This window comes from Lissotriton vulgaris, chromosome 3_1, assembly GCF_964263255.1.
Source record: "Lissotriton vulgaris chromosome 3_1, aLisVul1.2, whole genome shotgun sequence".
NCBI lineage: Eukaryota > Metazoa > Chordata > Amphibia > Caudata > Salamandridae > Lissotriton > Lissotriton vulgaris.
Genome location: NC_141689.1, coordinates 1381269666 through 1381286003, shown reverse-complemented (window position 1 = coordinate 1381286003; position 16338 = coordinate 1381269666). Strand labels below are relative to the sequence as shown.

General features: G+C 41.2%; 1 protein-coding gene across 1 annotated transcript in view; it reads left to right on the top strand.

Annotated features, from left to right (window-relative positions):
- The window catches only part of TDRD7 (tudor domain containing 7), a 1355384-nt gene that overhangs the window by 390899 nt on the left and 948147 nt on the right, over positions 1 to 16338 (top strand). Inside the window, exon 7 of the mRNA XM_086961853.1 lies at positions 5525 to 6108. Within this exon, the coding sequence (XP_086817979.1) occupies positions 5525 to 6108 (584 nt within the window). The remainder of the gene's footprint in view (positions 1 to 5524; positions 6109 to 16338) is intronic.

Genomic DNA, 16338 nt, shown 5'->3' with positions numbered 1-16338 from the left:
TGAGAAATGTTGCAGAGTGATTTAAAACCTCCAAAATGAAAAAAGACAGACTCCTTTTGGCACTGCAAAGACCGCTCTTTGCTAGTTGTCGCAACAGTGAGAAAGACCCTCCTTACACACTGGCAGGCTGCTGGTCTCTCCCAAATTGCTGCTTCATGGGCAGATCTTTTTATGCACATATTTCACAACACTATATTACAAACAGTAAATAATAATTGACTTGCAGGTTATAGATTGAAGATGGAAAAACACTTGCAGACTTGTGACCCAATAACCCCAAACTTCGACCTAATACTCTACACATTTTTTTTTGCACCTCCAACAATGCTTAACTAAGCATTCTACTACTTGTGAATGGATGTGTATTTCATGGTAAACGTGATTTAAATGGATTGTGCGCTTTCATCATTGTGCACCGAAGACCTCGGTGTTCTAAGCTAATTTAGTTTTCCTGCACTCCTTGTCTAACAGGTTACAATCTGTTTGGAAGCACATCGTGCATGCCGGGTTTCTTGTGTGATAAACCCATAAATATTTTCATGCTTGCTAAACATGAGTTGGACTTCAACTGAAACCTTTTAAAGTTACATATCCCATTGTGTACACAGGTGAACATTTCACCTTACATTTGTCAGCGTAAGCCTTGGGCCTGAAGTAGTTTTAAACCACATACACATGTGCGTTATCTACTCGTGTTTGTTGTTGTGCGATGTTCTTGTGTATTACATTTTCTATGTTCTTTATTCTTTCTGTTGTATGTTCATATTTTGCATTTCCTACAACACGAATCCTGGCGCTCAGCAGATGGGAAGGGGGATACCTGGCGTATGTGAAATCTGTGAAAGTGTAACAGTAAGTGTGCAGATCTGTATGTTCATTCTCTGGAACAGTAGAAGTGGTTTTCAATTTTTCCACTTTATGTATAAGCCAATGAAGATTACATTAAGCCATTACCTACTTGCAGTGCTTGAGGAATGTTTAAAATATTGCTTTCCATTTTTCCATCTATGCTTGTAGGATTTGTAACAACTTTCTCCTATCAATCAGAGCCACCCCACCGCTACTTCGGTTTAGGAAAGATTTGAAGAGTTACCTCTTTAATGAACACTACATCACAGTGCTTTAATCATTCACAACCTAACTTCCTGTCCTTTTACTTGTTGACCTTCTGCTTAACCTGCACCATGTATAGCGCTCCACTGCCTTTTGGCGAGGTTCGTACATTAGAAATACCATATACATTCATGCAAAGTTGTTTTTATTGGCCCATCTGTGTTTCATAAATATCAGGATAACCTAATGGGAGACCACTCAACGTACTTGCCGAGACTCCTAAAATTAGTTGACCTTTCACGGTATATAAAGCTTAAAAGATTTACTGTTAACATAATATATGCCATCAACAGAAAAGGCCACTTGGGTGGTCTGGGTGCTAGAAGGGAAAATAAAGACTGAAGCAGCAGTATGTTTCTAAAAACAAAGGACATATCTGTTATGCAAATTATATGAAATATTTTCCTTATCTGCGGAGGTCAACTATCTACGATTTGTTTGCTGCCAAAATAGCACAGCTGTCTGTTCATGAAAGGTGTGCTTTTTGTTGAGAAAGGGCAAGTAATATGGCTTTTGGATTGAGTTCATACTATTGACTACTTAGGAGCTTGAATAAAAATTTTTTTTTGATTTTATAGCATGGAACACTAACTTTGTGACTGTTCGAAGGCTGTCTGCTAAACAACAATTCACAATAAACCTTGCATTTTAAGGCTAATTTGCATGTACAACTAGCACTGTCTTCCTCTCTCATTAAGGATCGCCCAATTGGAAGAAGAATTCAGTTATTCCCTGATTAGTGTGTTTTGGATAGAGGGAATGTTGTTGTTTTTTTTTTTAAATAAACAATTTATTCTGTGTTTTTTAAAGGAACAAATAACATAGTCAGTCCATGATACATACCGTGTAGTGACAAGTAAGATTAGCTCATCAACATGATCAACTCTGCACTTTCAGGAAAAAAGAAACATGGAAATTGTTCTTACTCATTCTACTCGTGTCGACACCCGAAGCCCCAAGCCATTTATCACAGACTCTTACATGTTTAGCCAGACAACCCCAGGCTTCATACACAAGCTTTTCTTGTGCGCATCTGTCCACCCACCACCGCCTTAATACTAGCGATGGTGCCCTAGAAGCCTTACAATGCGCAAAACCTCTTTTAGGTACTAAAAGAGCAGTTCCCATGTTGTTATTTTTATTCTTTTTTTTATTGATCAATAGGAATCTACTTTACAAGGTACAACACTGTATGGCATTCTATTAGCGTAACACAATTATTATCAGGTACATATGAAGTCTAATTTACTAGTTAGTAACGTTTATCATGGCGATGTGAGATCAGCTTGGGCTATCACAGCCGGGGGGGTAACGGATATTTGCTAGATACACATTCTAAAGCGATACCAAAGGGGATGATGGACGGAGCGTTGGAGCAAATCAAACACTCACCCCCAGTCAACTGATCTGGGTTTAATCCATCATCATTCTTTAGCTCACTCCACCACCCCAATTCAGACATGGCCATATGCAAATCAGTTTGACCCTGTGCCTCATGGGAACAGTCCAGCCCAAGCTGCCAAGCCATGCCTTCCCTGGACCGGAAACAAGCATCCTGGGACCTTTTTCTGGCTAATCAGCCAGGCTAGCTTGAATCCAGTGGCAAAGTGAGCATTCCAAATGTGAGAGCACTTTTTAGGGCATCTCCTAGCTACATACACGGTCTTCTCTCGGAACATACACTAGTCCTGTCCCTCGTCAAAGCTGACCGGGTCGATGTCTGTGCAGCACCCCACATCTGAACGATATTTCGCTTTGCCACCAATAATTCTAGTACAACCCATGTAATGCGTTTGTTGTTAAGGTCTGTTGGCTCCCACACATTCAGGAGACATCGTTTGGCCTCCAAGAAAATATCAAGCACGAGCACCTCACTGAGTATGTTGTGTATTTTCTTCCAGTATCTCTGGGTATGTGGACTTTCCCAGAGTATGTGTAGGAATGATCCTTCATCCCCGCAGCCCCTCCTGCAGTTACCTTCCTCCACCCTCCCCATTCTCAGAAGACCTGGCCCTGTCATGTAGACCCGGTGTAGTATTTTGAGCGTGGCCAGTCATAATCTGGCTGAGATAGCCACTTTCCGTAAGGAGGCGATCGCCGCTACCCAATCTTCGTTATCAAGAATAATGCCATCCCTTTCCCATTTTTCCTGTATACTTTGGAGGGGTTCAACTGAGTTATATACCAGTTTATTATAAGTAAGTGAAATGGCTTTCGTTGGTAAGTATCCATGTGATGGTATTTTAACTTCTAAAGCGCAACGGTTACCCTGGGGCGTCCTGGCGCGGAGCACTGCCTAATTGGTTGCAATGGCTTGAGTGTCCATACAGTGAGCAACCATTTTTTTCGCCCTTTCCTAAAAGCAAGAAGCTCGGTTGCGTTTCTGAGGTGGAATGGTAAATCGTTCCACGCCTTTGTGGCACATGTGATAAAGCTCCCACCTCATCAGCTAGCTTTTTTAACTGGGGAACTAACACTTGTTTGGCTCCCATAGAGCGAAGGGCCCTTCTAGGAACGTATCATTGTAGCCGTTGTTTTAAGTAATCAGGACCCCCTGATTACAAAGGCCCTTAAATTGCGCCCACCGTTTGACTGGAAGCCAATGCAGATGCTTAATTCTTTCTTAACTGAGACAAGCCTAGGTGTCCCCGTCAATAGTCTAACTGCAGCATTTTGTGCAATCTGGAGTCTGTGTCTTTTGGATGTTCAAGTATAGACTATTACAATAGTCTTTAAGCATGACATAATGAGGGTGGTAACCGCAGTCCTAAGGCTGTCTTCCAATAGAAAATACTTTATTTTCTTTAAGATTATAAGAAGGAAGAAACTAGCAGAGACAACACCACTTATCTGGTCCCCGAAAGTGAATCTGTAATCTATTATAACCCTCAGATTCTTCACTTTCTTGGTTGGTTCCGGTAGAGATCCCAATTCTTCTGTCCACCAGTCGGGCATCCAGAGGTTCAAGTTGTTGACAAATATATTAATGAGTACACTATACAGAGATTTGTTAAAAATTCATAGAAATCTTACATAGTTCATACGGACAAGTTACTTAACTTCAGTAACGCCTTATCTGGTAGAGACATGATCTAACTGCAGATTCCTTACCACCAAACCTCTACTTAGAGCCCCCAACATGATCATCCAGTCCCAAGAGGATCAGCAAAGGGGAGAGTTCCAGCGTCAGGCCCAATCCTGTTGATAATTCAACCACCACGCTTCCCAATAACTGGTTATGACCGGACAAGACCACACCTTGTGAAAGAAGTCTGCAGGCTTATGTGAACAACATAGCATTAATGGTTAGTTGCAAGGCCAGTACAAAAGAGCCTGACAAGAGTAAGATGGGCAGTGTGTAAGTGATAAGTTTGCCCCAAATGAAGCCTAGACAATCTAGAATGATTTATTGCTAACATTATCTCAGTAATGTATCGGTAACACCTGCATCAATCAATCTTTTTTTCCTTTAGTCGCTAAGGTAATGGGTGAAGCCCAGCCAATTAAAAAAAGTGAAAGGATTAACTTACTTTTGATGTATATTTGCAATATCTGTCACACTACAGTACTGTTGTAGTCTATACTGGCCAACATGTACACTACAGCATCTGATGCAGACCATTTCTGGTAGTTGAAGCCAAGTTTAGTAGTTGAACATTGTGTACTGGAAATTTTCTATGACTGAATAAAAAGCCAGCCTCTTGGGAAGCCAGTATTTGGCACCTAGCAAATACCAAGAGGTCAACACAGCAAATCGGTCAATACAACAGACTGTGGATATCAAAGTGAAATGACTGAACCTGCAGGAGTTCTATTTCTGAAATTTCACATTGTGGAAATATAAGAAAAGAAGGCTGCAGTGTATGTTGAGTGAAGAGATGGCCCCTTGTGTGGCCAGTCCAGCACATATCCTTTTTGACAGGAGACTAGACTGGCAGACTGTTGCAAAAAAGTTAAAATTGACTAATAATTCTCCGTGACTCAAGTTCATCTTCATTACATGCTGAGAGTCTTGCAAGTTCTTTTTCTCAATCCGGTCCTCCCTAAAATGTGTTAAGACCGAAGATGTTCTGGTATGTTAAATGACATTATCCACTGAGAGAACTGTAAATTGAGCTATCTAGGAAATTGAAATTGAATGCGGCTCTGACACCTCTGATTCCTCTTTAGTGATAAAGCTGCTAAAGCTCTAAAGCTTATTCTGGTTGGTTATACAAATCGGGCTGTTTTGTGGTAATCCTGCTTATTCCCTGCAAAATATCTGTCACTGAGTGATAAACTGTTGGCAAGCGTAACTTTCTAATACCTGGATGTCATTAATCTTCTCTTAACTGAGGAATGTTTGTATTGTGGAATTTGTTTGGAAGGATTTTTGTGGATTCTTTCTAATGTATTGTTTTGTTTGTTGTAGTTTGAAAAGGTGCCCAGTCGGGATGCTTCAGATGCTCTTCTTTATCCTGCAGGAAATCTGCAAACTATTGAAAAGAAGCCATCTGCAGTTGAAAGTAACCATATCCAGGAAAGGGTCCCCACTTCATCTTCCCAGCCAGAGCCATTGAATAAACAAAGTATTCCAGCTAGTAATGACTCAGCAAACAGTAATCTGAAGGAGAAAATAACTGGACTGCTTCAAAAGTACAGCAGCGGCTTGTGGGTAGATGCTCTTCCGAAAGTCTTTGAGGAGACATACAAAGAAAAGTTTCCAGAAATTGTCCTGCAGAACCTTGATTTGTTGTCTGACTCATGCACTGTGGACTATGTATGTCTCAACCCCAGGAAGGCAATTATTTATATGAAGACAAAAACAAACAGCAATGTCCAGACGCAAAGTGAAGATTCAGGGTTGCTAGTTAGAAAAGAACATTCCATGGAATGTGAATTAGAGTCTGAGAAAAACGAGCCAGTCCTGGACCCACCCCAGTTAGTCATTCCTAACGAAGCATCTCCATCTGTGCTGGTGGTAGAACTAAGTAATACAAATGAGGTTGTCATCAGGTAAGTTCATTCAATTACTTGATTTCTTAATGTAGAATAGTGTTCCCTGTTTCAAGTAAGTGCCCATCAGACCAAATGCAAGCATAATTTGGGATTGTTGCAAATGTTTTTTCAATTCCTGAAGGACAAAGTGTCTGGGCAGAATCAAAGGGGAAAAAACCCTGTTTTACAAAATGTATCCATTTTTGTTCACAACCTCACTGCTTATTAGATCTGAAATTTATAGACAAATTTGTGAATACCACATGCTCTATACTGTAAAGCAAGGAAAATATTTTTCTTTAAAGAAAGTGAAGTATATTTAATGCAGTAATAATGGCTTATCTGTGCTTTACTTAGAAAGAAATACAGCAGACTTGTTTTCTACATTACCTATTCCCAGAATAATTGACTTTCTGGGGTTGAACTTGCTCCCCAAACCAACAGTTTTTTGGCATCATATGAAGTTGTCATAGAGTAAAAGAAATCTATTGCCATACCATTTCAGGAGTTTATGTGGGACCAAGAAACAAAGCGCGTTATCTCATCTCAGGTTCCTTAACATTTTACTAGTGATGCTTTCTAAATCATTCTTGCAGCAATTAATAGGAGGGGTGATACAGCCTGTGATTTTGTACACCTTGTGGTCAAACCACCGTCCAACATATCTTTAGCACATTGAATCCTGCTAGTTTCCCATTCTGTTTAAAACGGGAAACTGTGTGTTGGATAATACGTTGTTAAGAAACAAAGTACTGAGAGTAAGAATTGGACTCAAGCCTTATAAGATAAGTGCTATTGCAAAAGCAAAAATAATTGGTACAGGAGGGAACTGTGTTTGTGGGTTCAATACCAAATGTGACATGCTGCACATTTTGTTGGATTTCCTAAAACTCAAACGGCGGATGCAATGGTTACGTCCAATATTACTGAAATATTAAATTAGGACTCGAGGGCATGCTGTAGAATGTTTAGCTGATATGTGTTTTTTGTTTAGATATAGCATGTGCTATTGGAAGATTTTTGAGAGTATTTAATGGTATATCCATTGTGAACCAGTAGGAGTATGGATGTGTTCCATACAATTACTGGCAGAATTTTATTGGAAGATATATTTTATCTTAATAATTTATATATGGTTTTAGGTTTGTATATATATTTTGTTTATCATTTGTTTTTTACTGTTGCACTGTTTAAAGGCAATTGGTCTAAATGAACATATCCTTGAATTGAACTGATAACACGTTGTGCCGAGGGGTGTAAATATGTTCAATCTGGGGATGTGGTGAACCTTAGAAATATCATACTACACATGTTCCATGTTGGCATCCTACTCAGAAGAAATTTCTTGTGATTCACTGGGTGGTTAAATTATATTTAAAAAATGCATTCTTTGCTCAACAGTGGACATTGCTAAACAGCAGCTGATTGTGAAAACTCTAGAGTTTTACTTTTTAAGTGTGCTCACCTAAAACAATCCAATAATACAGTATTGAACTCAGTAGATGCGGGACGCACTGAGGTTAGTGAAGATGTAGCTCTGTACTTTATATGCACACCCTTTTGAATGCCCACATACATTTTTAGTTAGTCTTTGTAGTACCTTTAAATGGCAGGGTGGTAGCTAACACAAAAGGGCTGTGGCCACGTATAAACACTATGGGGGAAAGATCATTTAGATTACATTGATCTGCAGACAACGCAAATTGAAAGATTTGCCCATTTCCTTAGTTTCTTAATTAGTTCCTTGTAAAAGGGTTCAGAATGTATACATCAAACAGTACCAAAAAAAGGCGATAGGTTGAAATAAAAATGTTTCTCAATGTTTTCTACGAGTTCTAATTTTTAATCCTTCATAGTAATGGCTGAAACTTGAGTTTTATGTATGTTCTATGAACAAAAGACTTGAACTAGAGTGTAAGTAAGCAGGAGAAAATGAATACAATTATGCAGTATCCCTGTGATTGCAGGGAGTTATGGACGGTTCCTGAATCACAATTACTGTAGCTGCATGATAGCTGTTTAGATTTTTTACAGCTTTAATTAAAGAAAAAAATAAGAAAGGCATGTCGAAGATTTGTTTTACTGTCAATAAATTGGTCCAGTACCTCCCATCTAGTACCTTGTTGGGGACCAGGAAGAAGGCTGACAAAAGTATAAATAAATAATCAATCAAGGTAATTTAGAAAGTTATTAGGCTATGTTGCCTTTCTTCCTGTGACAAAGTCACAGAGTCGATCAAATCAAAAAGAAGTAAACTATAAACTAGTGGCCACAAATGTTGCAGATATCCTTCCCTCAGCATTCAGTACTGAGTGATCAAAACGTGAACAATCTGCCTGGTTTCCCTTTTTTTAATCGTACCATTGAGCTGGGCACCTGATTGTACTAGCAAAAAAATCTTTAATAACATTTCAAATATTTAAAAAATATTTTGGAAATTGTATCCACAGCTGCTGCTTTGTTAGCTTGTAGATCATCTCTCCAGGGGACCCCCTGATCTTGAAAGTGCTAGCCTTCCTCTTTCAATTGTGCAGGGCAAAAGCTACCCCATGTCAGTAACAATGCCTTGAATATCATCTGCTTATAGCTGTGTAGAATATGGAGCAATGACCACATAATCTCCTGCTTTGCCTTCTCAGTGGCTCCTTTCTGCTATACATATAGCAGTGATTTTAATTCTCAAAATCTTCCTCTTATACATGCAATAATACCACTTTGTTGCGGAATTACTTATATTGGTAATATTTCTTGGCTTAGTACTTGATCCCAGTCTCGGATTTTTGTTTCACCCCTTACTTGAAGCTGCCTTTTACTACTTTGTTAATCAAGCAGTCTCATTGTCTCTAGGGAATTCATACCTAAAGTACAAAGGGTACGTCAGCAATCTGTCATTGTTTTATGCACACCAACTGGTTTGTAACCTGCCCTTTATTTGTGATGCAGCTTATGTTCCTATCCGTTGTATCACAACATGCACATTTGTAGGCAGTCTCAGAACTTCCTCCTGCATTAAAGTGTATGAGTCAATGGCAATTTACAGCCTCCCGGAGATGTAAACATGGACGCCTGCGAGGGAGAGAACTTCAGTCTCTGTATTTGTATTCCTGCTGTACCAGCATATTTTTTAAATATTCCCTGGCTGGGTACTGCTTTTGCCTTCTTGTCCTTCTGGACCTCTATGCAGCTTTTGACGAAATTATACTTCCAGCAAAGTTCTAAACCCTGAAAACTATCATAGGGCTACACTGGCACAACCCTACAATGTTTCACATCTTACCTCATCAACCAATATCCACTCATTCAGATAAGCACCACCAACTCCTAGACTCTTCCTTTCACACATGGAATCCCTGAGATCTTCATCCTGTCGCCTATCATTTTCAAGCTTTTATATGGATTGTTTGGAGCCATTATTGCAGATGGCAAGATTAAGATCCACTAGTATACTGACAATTCTCAACTCCGTCCTTGGATCACCTCAACCAGCACCATATAGAGACTCAAAAGTCTACAAAACCTGAATATCAAAAGACAATTGGATGCAAAAGTACACAAAGACGTAATTTCTCCTTTCTGCCAACACCACCAAGCATTCGTTAAATAGGTCGTGGCTCTAAAACATAAGCTGAATCAGGTTGATACCCACCATTTGATACACCAGGCCAAACTCCTCGGGGTCATCATCGACTTGCACCTCTTACTCAAATGATTCATTGCTAGAAGCCCCAAAATGAGCCAGTTTTAAATCTCTCTTGAAAAAAGTAAAACATTTTTGTTGCGCATTTATGATATCTTGCATGCGCTCTTTCTCGTGTAATATCTCGCGCATGTATTATCTCGTGCATTTATTATCTTTTGAATGTATGTGTCTCGCTACACGGCACGATATGTTATCGTGCCGTTCTATACTGTACAGTTACTGTTAGGGCAGTTGCTGTTGACTGTCCGGAGCCTTCAGATGTGTTGCTGGGAGTGCTTCTTTATCCACGATTAAACTTCTTCATTTACCATCCAATTTCGTGATTATTGACTCAACAATTTTCTTTATTGAGAATACTTTAGAAAGACCATTCATGCTGTAGTCCTACAACCTGGATTGTGTTAGAGGCCTGCTTGACAGTAATTCCCGAGATTACCATCTCTACCCTGAAAGGCATCATTCACGCAGCAGTTCAGCTCATCATGGGACTGAAGAAATCTAGCCACATAATACCACCGGATCTGTACGGACTCCCTCTGCAGGCCCTGATCATCTTCAAGATCACGTCATCACTTACTAAGCACTCTGAACCAAGGCCCCTGTCTAATTTGCTAATAAACTAGAACATATATGGAGGTTAGTGTGAGATGAGCAAATACGATATTAAACACCGCAGGAACAATAAAGCAAGCCTTAGCCTTTGCTTCCAGGATCTGGAACATCATTCCTTCTGAAATGAGAACAGCACCAACCCTTCAACAATTCTGGAAATTAAACCTCACCTTTCCACGGAACACTGCCTCAGAAAGGCTGACCTCTCATTCCTTTCACTAGCTCTCCCTCTTTCCTTTGTCCCTTTCACCTTCTTCAGTGTATTCCTACTGAGGTTTACACCATGTATAGCTCAGAATTGTTTGCCAGCTAGGCTTGTACTTTAGAATGCTCTTTTGCAGTCTCAAAGCATGTGAGTTTGTAACTTAGGCTTTGCTACCAAAAAAAAAATATTGGGCCTTCTATTCAGACAAAGCATTTGGTAAAAGTGGGTGCTATTTGCGGACAGACTTTTACCAAAGACATTGTTTTTTTTGCTATCCAACAAATGTTCAAACGTGTTGGTTTGAAAATTTTTGATTAATAGGGGGGTCGCAATTTAACCTTTCTCATTAAATATGCAAGTGGTAGGCCCTAAATTAGGATGGCGGTCTGCTGGGATCAGCAGTTCATCATGTCTGTGATTGCTGTTAAATAGAGCACTTTCTCTTTTTTTCCCATAAAGCCTGTTTACCTTAAAAGAAAACTGGATGTTTTTTTATTTTTACCCCTAAGCACTATGATATGTATATTTTTTTACAGCATTGACAAAGAGGAAGGGACTGATTCTAGTTTGCGAGTGGGTTTCCACTTCCTTTGAGGTGTCTGTAATCTATCAATGATTTGCGAATCCAATTGTGGTGGAAAACCATTTGTATATACCATTAGAAATCACAAATTGGAAGCCAAGCCCTAAACAAGTCCCTTTCTATTAGCGATTCGATATGTAGTAGCAAACATGTTGTGCAATTTGGTAACCAGTTAATAAATCACAATATGAACATATCCAAAAGCTATTTTCTGCTTGCAAAGGTTCAGAGTTTGCGAATCAGAGCCTTTGCAACCGCAAATCGATTGAATAAGTCCCTTAGTACTCTAAATTGTGATGTAATAGGGATTTCTTTGCAAAAATAAAATCTTATCCACAAGCTTGCTTTGCCAGGTTTTTTAGCAGTATAATATATATCTATGCCACAAATTATTGCCATTGTCCAATCCCACACTGTTGATACAGCTGTGTCCCTATTGCCTATATCCTACAAAAGACATATATGACTAAAAAGATCTCTTGAACGTCCACCAATCTGTACTTCAGTCTTATCACAGTTTTTTATTTTGCATGTAATTCTTCAAGATTAGTAATGAGTTCTGTACTTTTCCCTCTAGCATTTAAAAAGTTGCAGAAGTATTAGTTACTGCATGTACAAAACTTTGCATGATTTTGTATATTATTGACGCCAACTGTCCTACATCTTGTTGTTGGGCTGCACAGTGGTGATCAATCAAGATCAAATTCTTATGATATTGCTGCTTAGCCAATAAGCCTAGGAACAGAGCGGTCCAGAATGTCTCACTGTCACAAGTTGGTGCTTACAGGGATCAAAGAGTAATTCTAGAGTCACATAGATGTTGTCTGTTACCCATCATGGTGTTTGATCTGTTGCCACTCTGACTTCCTCTAGCAGAGCCTTAGAATTATTTATAGCTTCCTGGCAACTAATCCCAGTTCCCTCAGGGTTCAGCTAGGCTCTTGGCCTGCTATGCTTTTTCTCATCAATAACGCTTGTGAATTGGCCAAGGAGTATCTGGTACTCCGCATTGTGACCCTTTTTCATCTCCCACACAGGAAGAAACTGCACTTGCAGCAGGTCCTCCCCTCAACACCCAAATGCTGTGGCCGCACAGCAGGGCTTGAACATTGCCAGCTAGAATCCTTTTGTTTCTGTGATAAAGACGCAGACCTCATCTCTGGTGCAAGAAGAGCCACTGCAAAGCCATTGAGACTAGTCACTGGAAGAAATGTGTAAAGTGGTGTGGGCCCGAAGACTTGGATCCAATTATTTTTTATTTATATCTTGTTTTCTTAAAGTGCAAATCAACGGCGTAGGCTTCAACTCTCTGGACAAGAGCACAGTTGGGCTTGGTTAACCCTTTACGTAGAACCGAGAAGTAATTAATATAGATATAAACTCAAAAACCTAATGACAGTGATTCAAACCAGTCACAGTGTGGTGCATAAAGGGAAAACAGTAACTAAAGGAACATAGCAAGCTAAATGCTGCGGAGGAATGAGATGGGAGAAAAATATGGCAGTCAAAGCTCAGTCCTAGAAGCCCTCAACCCCAGCAGAGCCACCATCCCTCTGATTTCTAACAGCATATCATGTGATAGGAGGTCTCCCTGAGCTCTGCTCAGTCAGTGTTTTCTTATAACCTTTTCAATTGCAATTCTTAAGTTTACCTCCAGTCATCCAGAGAACATCTAAGATACAATGTGGATATGTTTTGTTACTAAATTGTACCAGAATGTCTGAGTCTAGAAAAAGGCTCTAAAGGCCTTGTAAGACTTTTGGAAAATCAGGCTATATTCTGAGGATCCCCACAAGGAGTTCTTGTATTGCCTGTATCCACTTCATAAATCCAAAGACTGCAAGTACGAACATACATTTCCTGCCAAAACTCTCAAAGACCGAGATGGTAGATAGCTTCTTTGGCTTAATGAGAAGAAAATTCACTCTGATTTAGATTAGTAGGAAGAGGAGAGGCCTCATACCTCCTCAAAAACAAGTAAGGATGGGGTTTGTCTTCCTCTGATTGATGTGAGAACTTGATCTTTATGAGTCTGAGAGGCTAGCATGGAAAAAGTGAGGAGCCTCTCACCATCATTATCTGCCTCTAATACCCCTTACAAAGAGCAGTCTTCCAAGAAAATTAGATCGTCAACCACATCCTACTGTCTATGGCTGCTAGCTCAAAGAAGGCATCCTCACTGACTGTGTTGATGGCAACTATGACCACGATAGCTTCCTCATTGTCATCCCCGAAGACCCTGATTTGTTTTTTAACTATTTGTCGTTTTTTTTATACATGTTACAATGCAGATATATACTGTTAACAGTAGGACCAGTTGATATCAGATTGCACAAAGTCGGTGGTATGTTAACAGTGACTACATTGGCTTTAATCATATATCAAGTTAGTGTCTAGTCAATACAACTGTTATACATCCACATTTAGTGCTAGTCACTGGATCACTACATACACCAAGCAGATCTGCCCCTTACAGTTCAACAAATGATCCTCCTAAGCATTGCACAAATGTGACCTTCCGAGCTTGTCGCAAGGCTCCTTCTGGGATATAACTGAAGAAAGCTATAACTATAGATTAATGATCATCTAATTAACAGAGAAATATAACCATAAAGGTAGGGAGGGAGGTTAGGAGGGAATGCTAAAGAGCTGCACTTACTCATATATCACCTTAGTTTCAGCTCTCTTGCATCATTACAATAATGGATTATGGTATCTTAGCCATTATGCATAGGTAATACGTGTATGATTGTACATCGTGATAAGTAATTCCACAACCCGCTATATACCCAACTTAGTCTGTATCGGGAACAATGAGAGGGACCTCCGAGGCCAGTGCTATTTGCAATTTAGTCGGGATCAGACCCCAGGCTGCCGAAATGGGATATTTATGCAACCCTGGCGTATCCTCCCTTGGCAATGAGACCTCTTTGCTTTGGCCCAATTTTACATAGTTAGCCCATGCTGTAAGGGGGCGGGGATCCACTGCTTTCCAGCAACGTGTAATAGCCCTCATAACCTCCACCAAGCCCAGGTCTAAGAATTTAGAGGTCACCCTTTTCTCCCTTTTCCTAGGAAATATACCGGTTATACAGGCCTCCCACGTGTTCGGTAGCAGTCTGCTCGTGCTGGTGGTCAAGACACCCTGCCAATAACTCAATAATCTGGGACATGACCACAACATATGTAGTAGGTCAGCATCTACCAAACTACAGCATGGACAGCATGCATCCGTTTTTCAGGAATATCTGCTAATGTCATCTGGAGTCAAATAAGCTTTATGAATTATATAAAACTGATTGAGTCTGAACTCAGCATTTCTTGGGATCTGCCCAGGACTGTCCAACAATCTGCCCCATTCTTTATGCATGTAGGGTCTAGACAGGTCAAATTCCTATTTGTTACATAGAGGTGTTAAATCAATGCCAGTATGTGAACGGATGCAGTCAGTAAACCATTTTATTACATGACGTCCCGTACCCAATACGTGAATATATTGCAGTAAAAGATATGTTTGGGGTTCCTGTGTAATATCACCCCAATGGCGCTTCAAGTTAGTTATCAAGGAGGCATGATTGAGAAATTGCCCAGGGGGGACGCCTTCTTCAATAAAAGAGAGGAATGGCCTTTGCTGCGTGAGATAGGTGTAATGCCTTCCAGAATTCAATTTGGGGCCTTAATGCAGCGATGGCTCTTGTTAGATTGCCATCCAGTAGATCCCTGTCTTTGGGATATATACCAACACCTAGATATCTGAACACATCTGGCTGCCAAGCCACCAGAGTGCCGTCCTCCATTAATAAAGATGCAAGTGCACCAGAAGTGAAGGGGATCAGACATTAATTCTCCCAGCTCACCCCTAGTCTCGATACTATTGCAAACCGTGTAAGAGTTTTTTATATGACCAGGGGTATCTGCTGTAAATATCTAATATAAAGTAGGATATCAGCATATAACGATACGGCATGAAGTTTTGCCCCCAACGGTATGCCCCGTTGAGCCGCCGAATGGCGCTGGGATAGTGCCAGTGGTTCTGTGGCTGGAGAAAATATCAATCGGGAAAGAGGATACCCCTGTCAAGCTCCTCTGCCAATCATTGTGGGCTTCGAGAAGAGGGTCCCTAATTCAATCAATCAATACATTTATAGAGCGTGATACTCACCCGCGGGGGTCTCAAGGCGCTGAAGGGAGAGGGGGGGGGGGCGCTACTGCTCGAATAGACGGGTCTTGAGGTGTTTTCTGAAGGTGAGATGGTTCTGGGTCAGTCGTAGGTGTGTGGGGAGGGAGTTCCATGTCTTGGCGGCCAGGTAGGAGAACGATCTTCCTCTGGTGGTGGCTCTGCGAATCCGTGGGACGGTTGCGAGGGCGAGGCTGGCGGAGCGGAGCTGGTGGGTAGGAGTGCAGAACGAGAGGCGGTTGTTGAGGTATTCGGGGCCCATGTCGTGGAGCGCTTTGTGTGCGTGGGTGAGGAGCCTGAACGTGATCCTCTTGCTGACTGGGAGCCAGTACAGGTGTCTCAGGTGGGCAGATATGTGGCTGTGGCGAGGGATGTAGAGGATGAGTCGTGCGGAGGCGTTCTGTATGCGCTGAAGTAGTTTCAGAAGTTTGGCTGTGGTTCCTGCATAAAAGGGGTTCCCATAGTCTAGTCGGCTGGTGACGAGGGCCTGGGTGACGTCTTTCTGGTTTCTGTGGGGTTCCACCGGAAGATCTTTCTGAGCATGCGCAGGGTGTTTAAGCATGAGGATGAGATGGCGTTGACTTGTTTGGTCATCGTGAGGGAGGAGTCCAGGATGAATCCCAGATTGCGTGCGTGGTCCGTGGGTGTCGGTGCGGTGCCCAGCGCTGTGGGCCTCCAGGAGTCGTCCCAGGCGGATGGGGATTGTCCGAGGATGAAAACCTCCGTCTTGTCTGAGTTCAGTTTCAGCCGACTGAGCTTCATCCATTCCGCAACGTCTTTCATTCCTTCCTGGAGGTTGGGTTTGGCGGTGGTTGGGTCTTTGGTGAGGGAGAGTATCAGCTGGGTGTCGTCGGCGTAGGAGATGTTGAGGTTGTGTTTGCGTGCGATAGTGGTGAGGGGGCTCATGTAGATATTGAAGAGGGTTGGCTGAGCGAGGAGCCTTTGGGTATGCCGCAGATGATCTTGGTGGC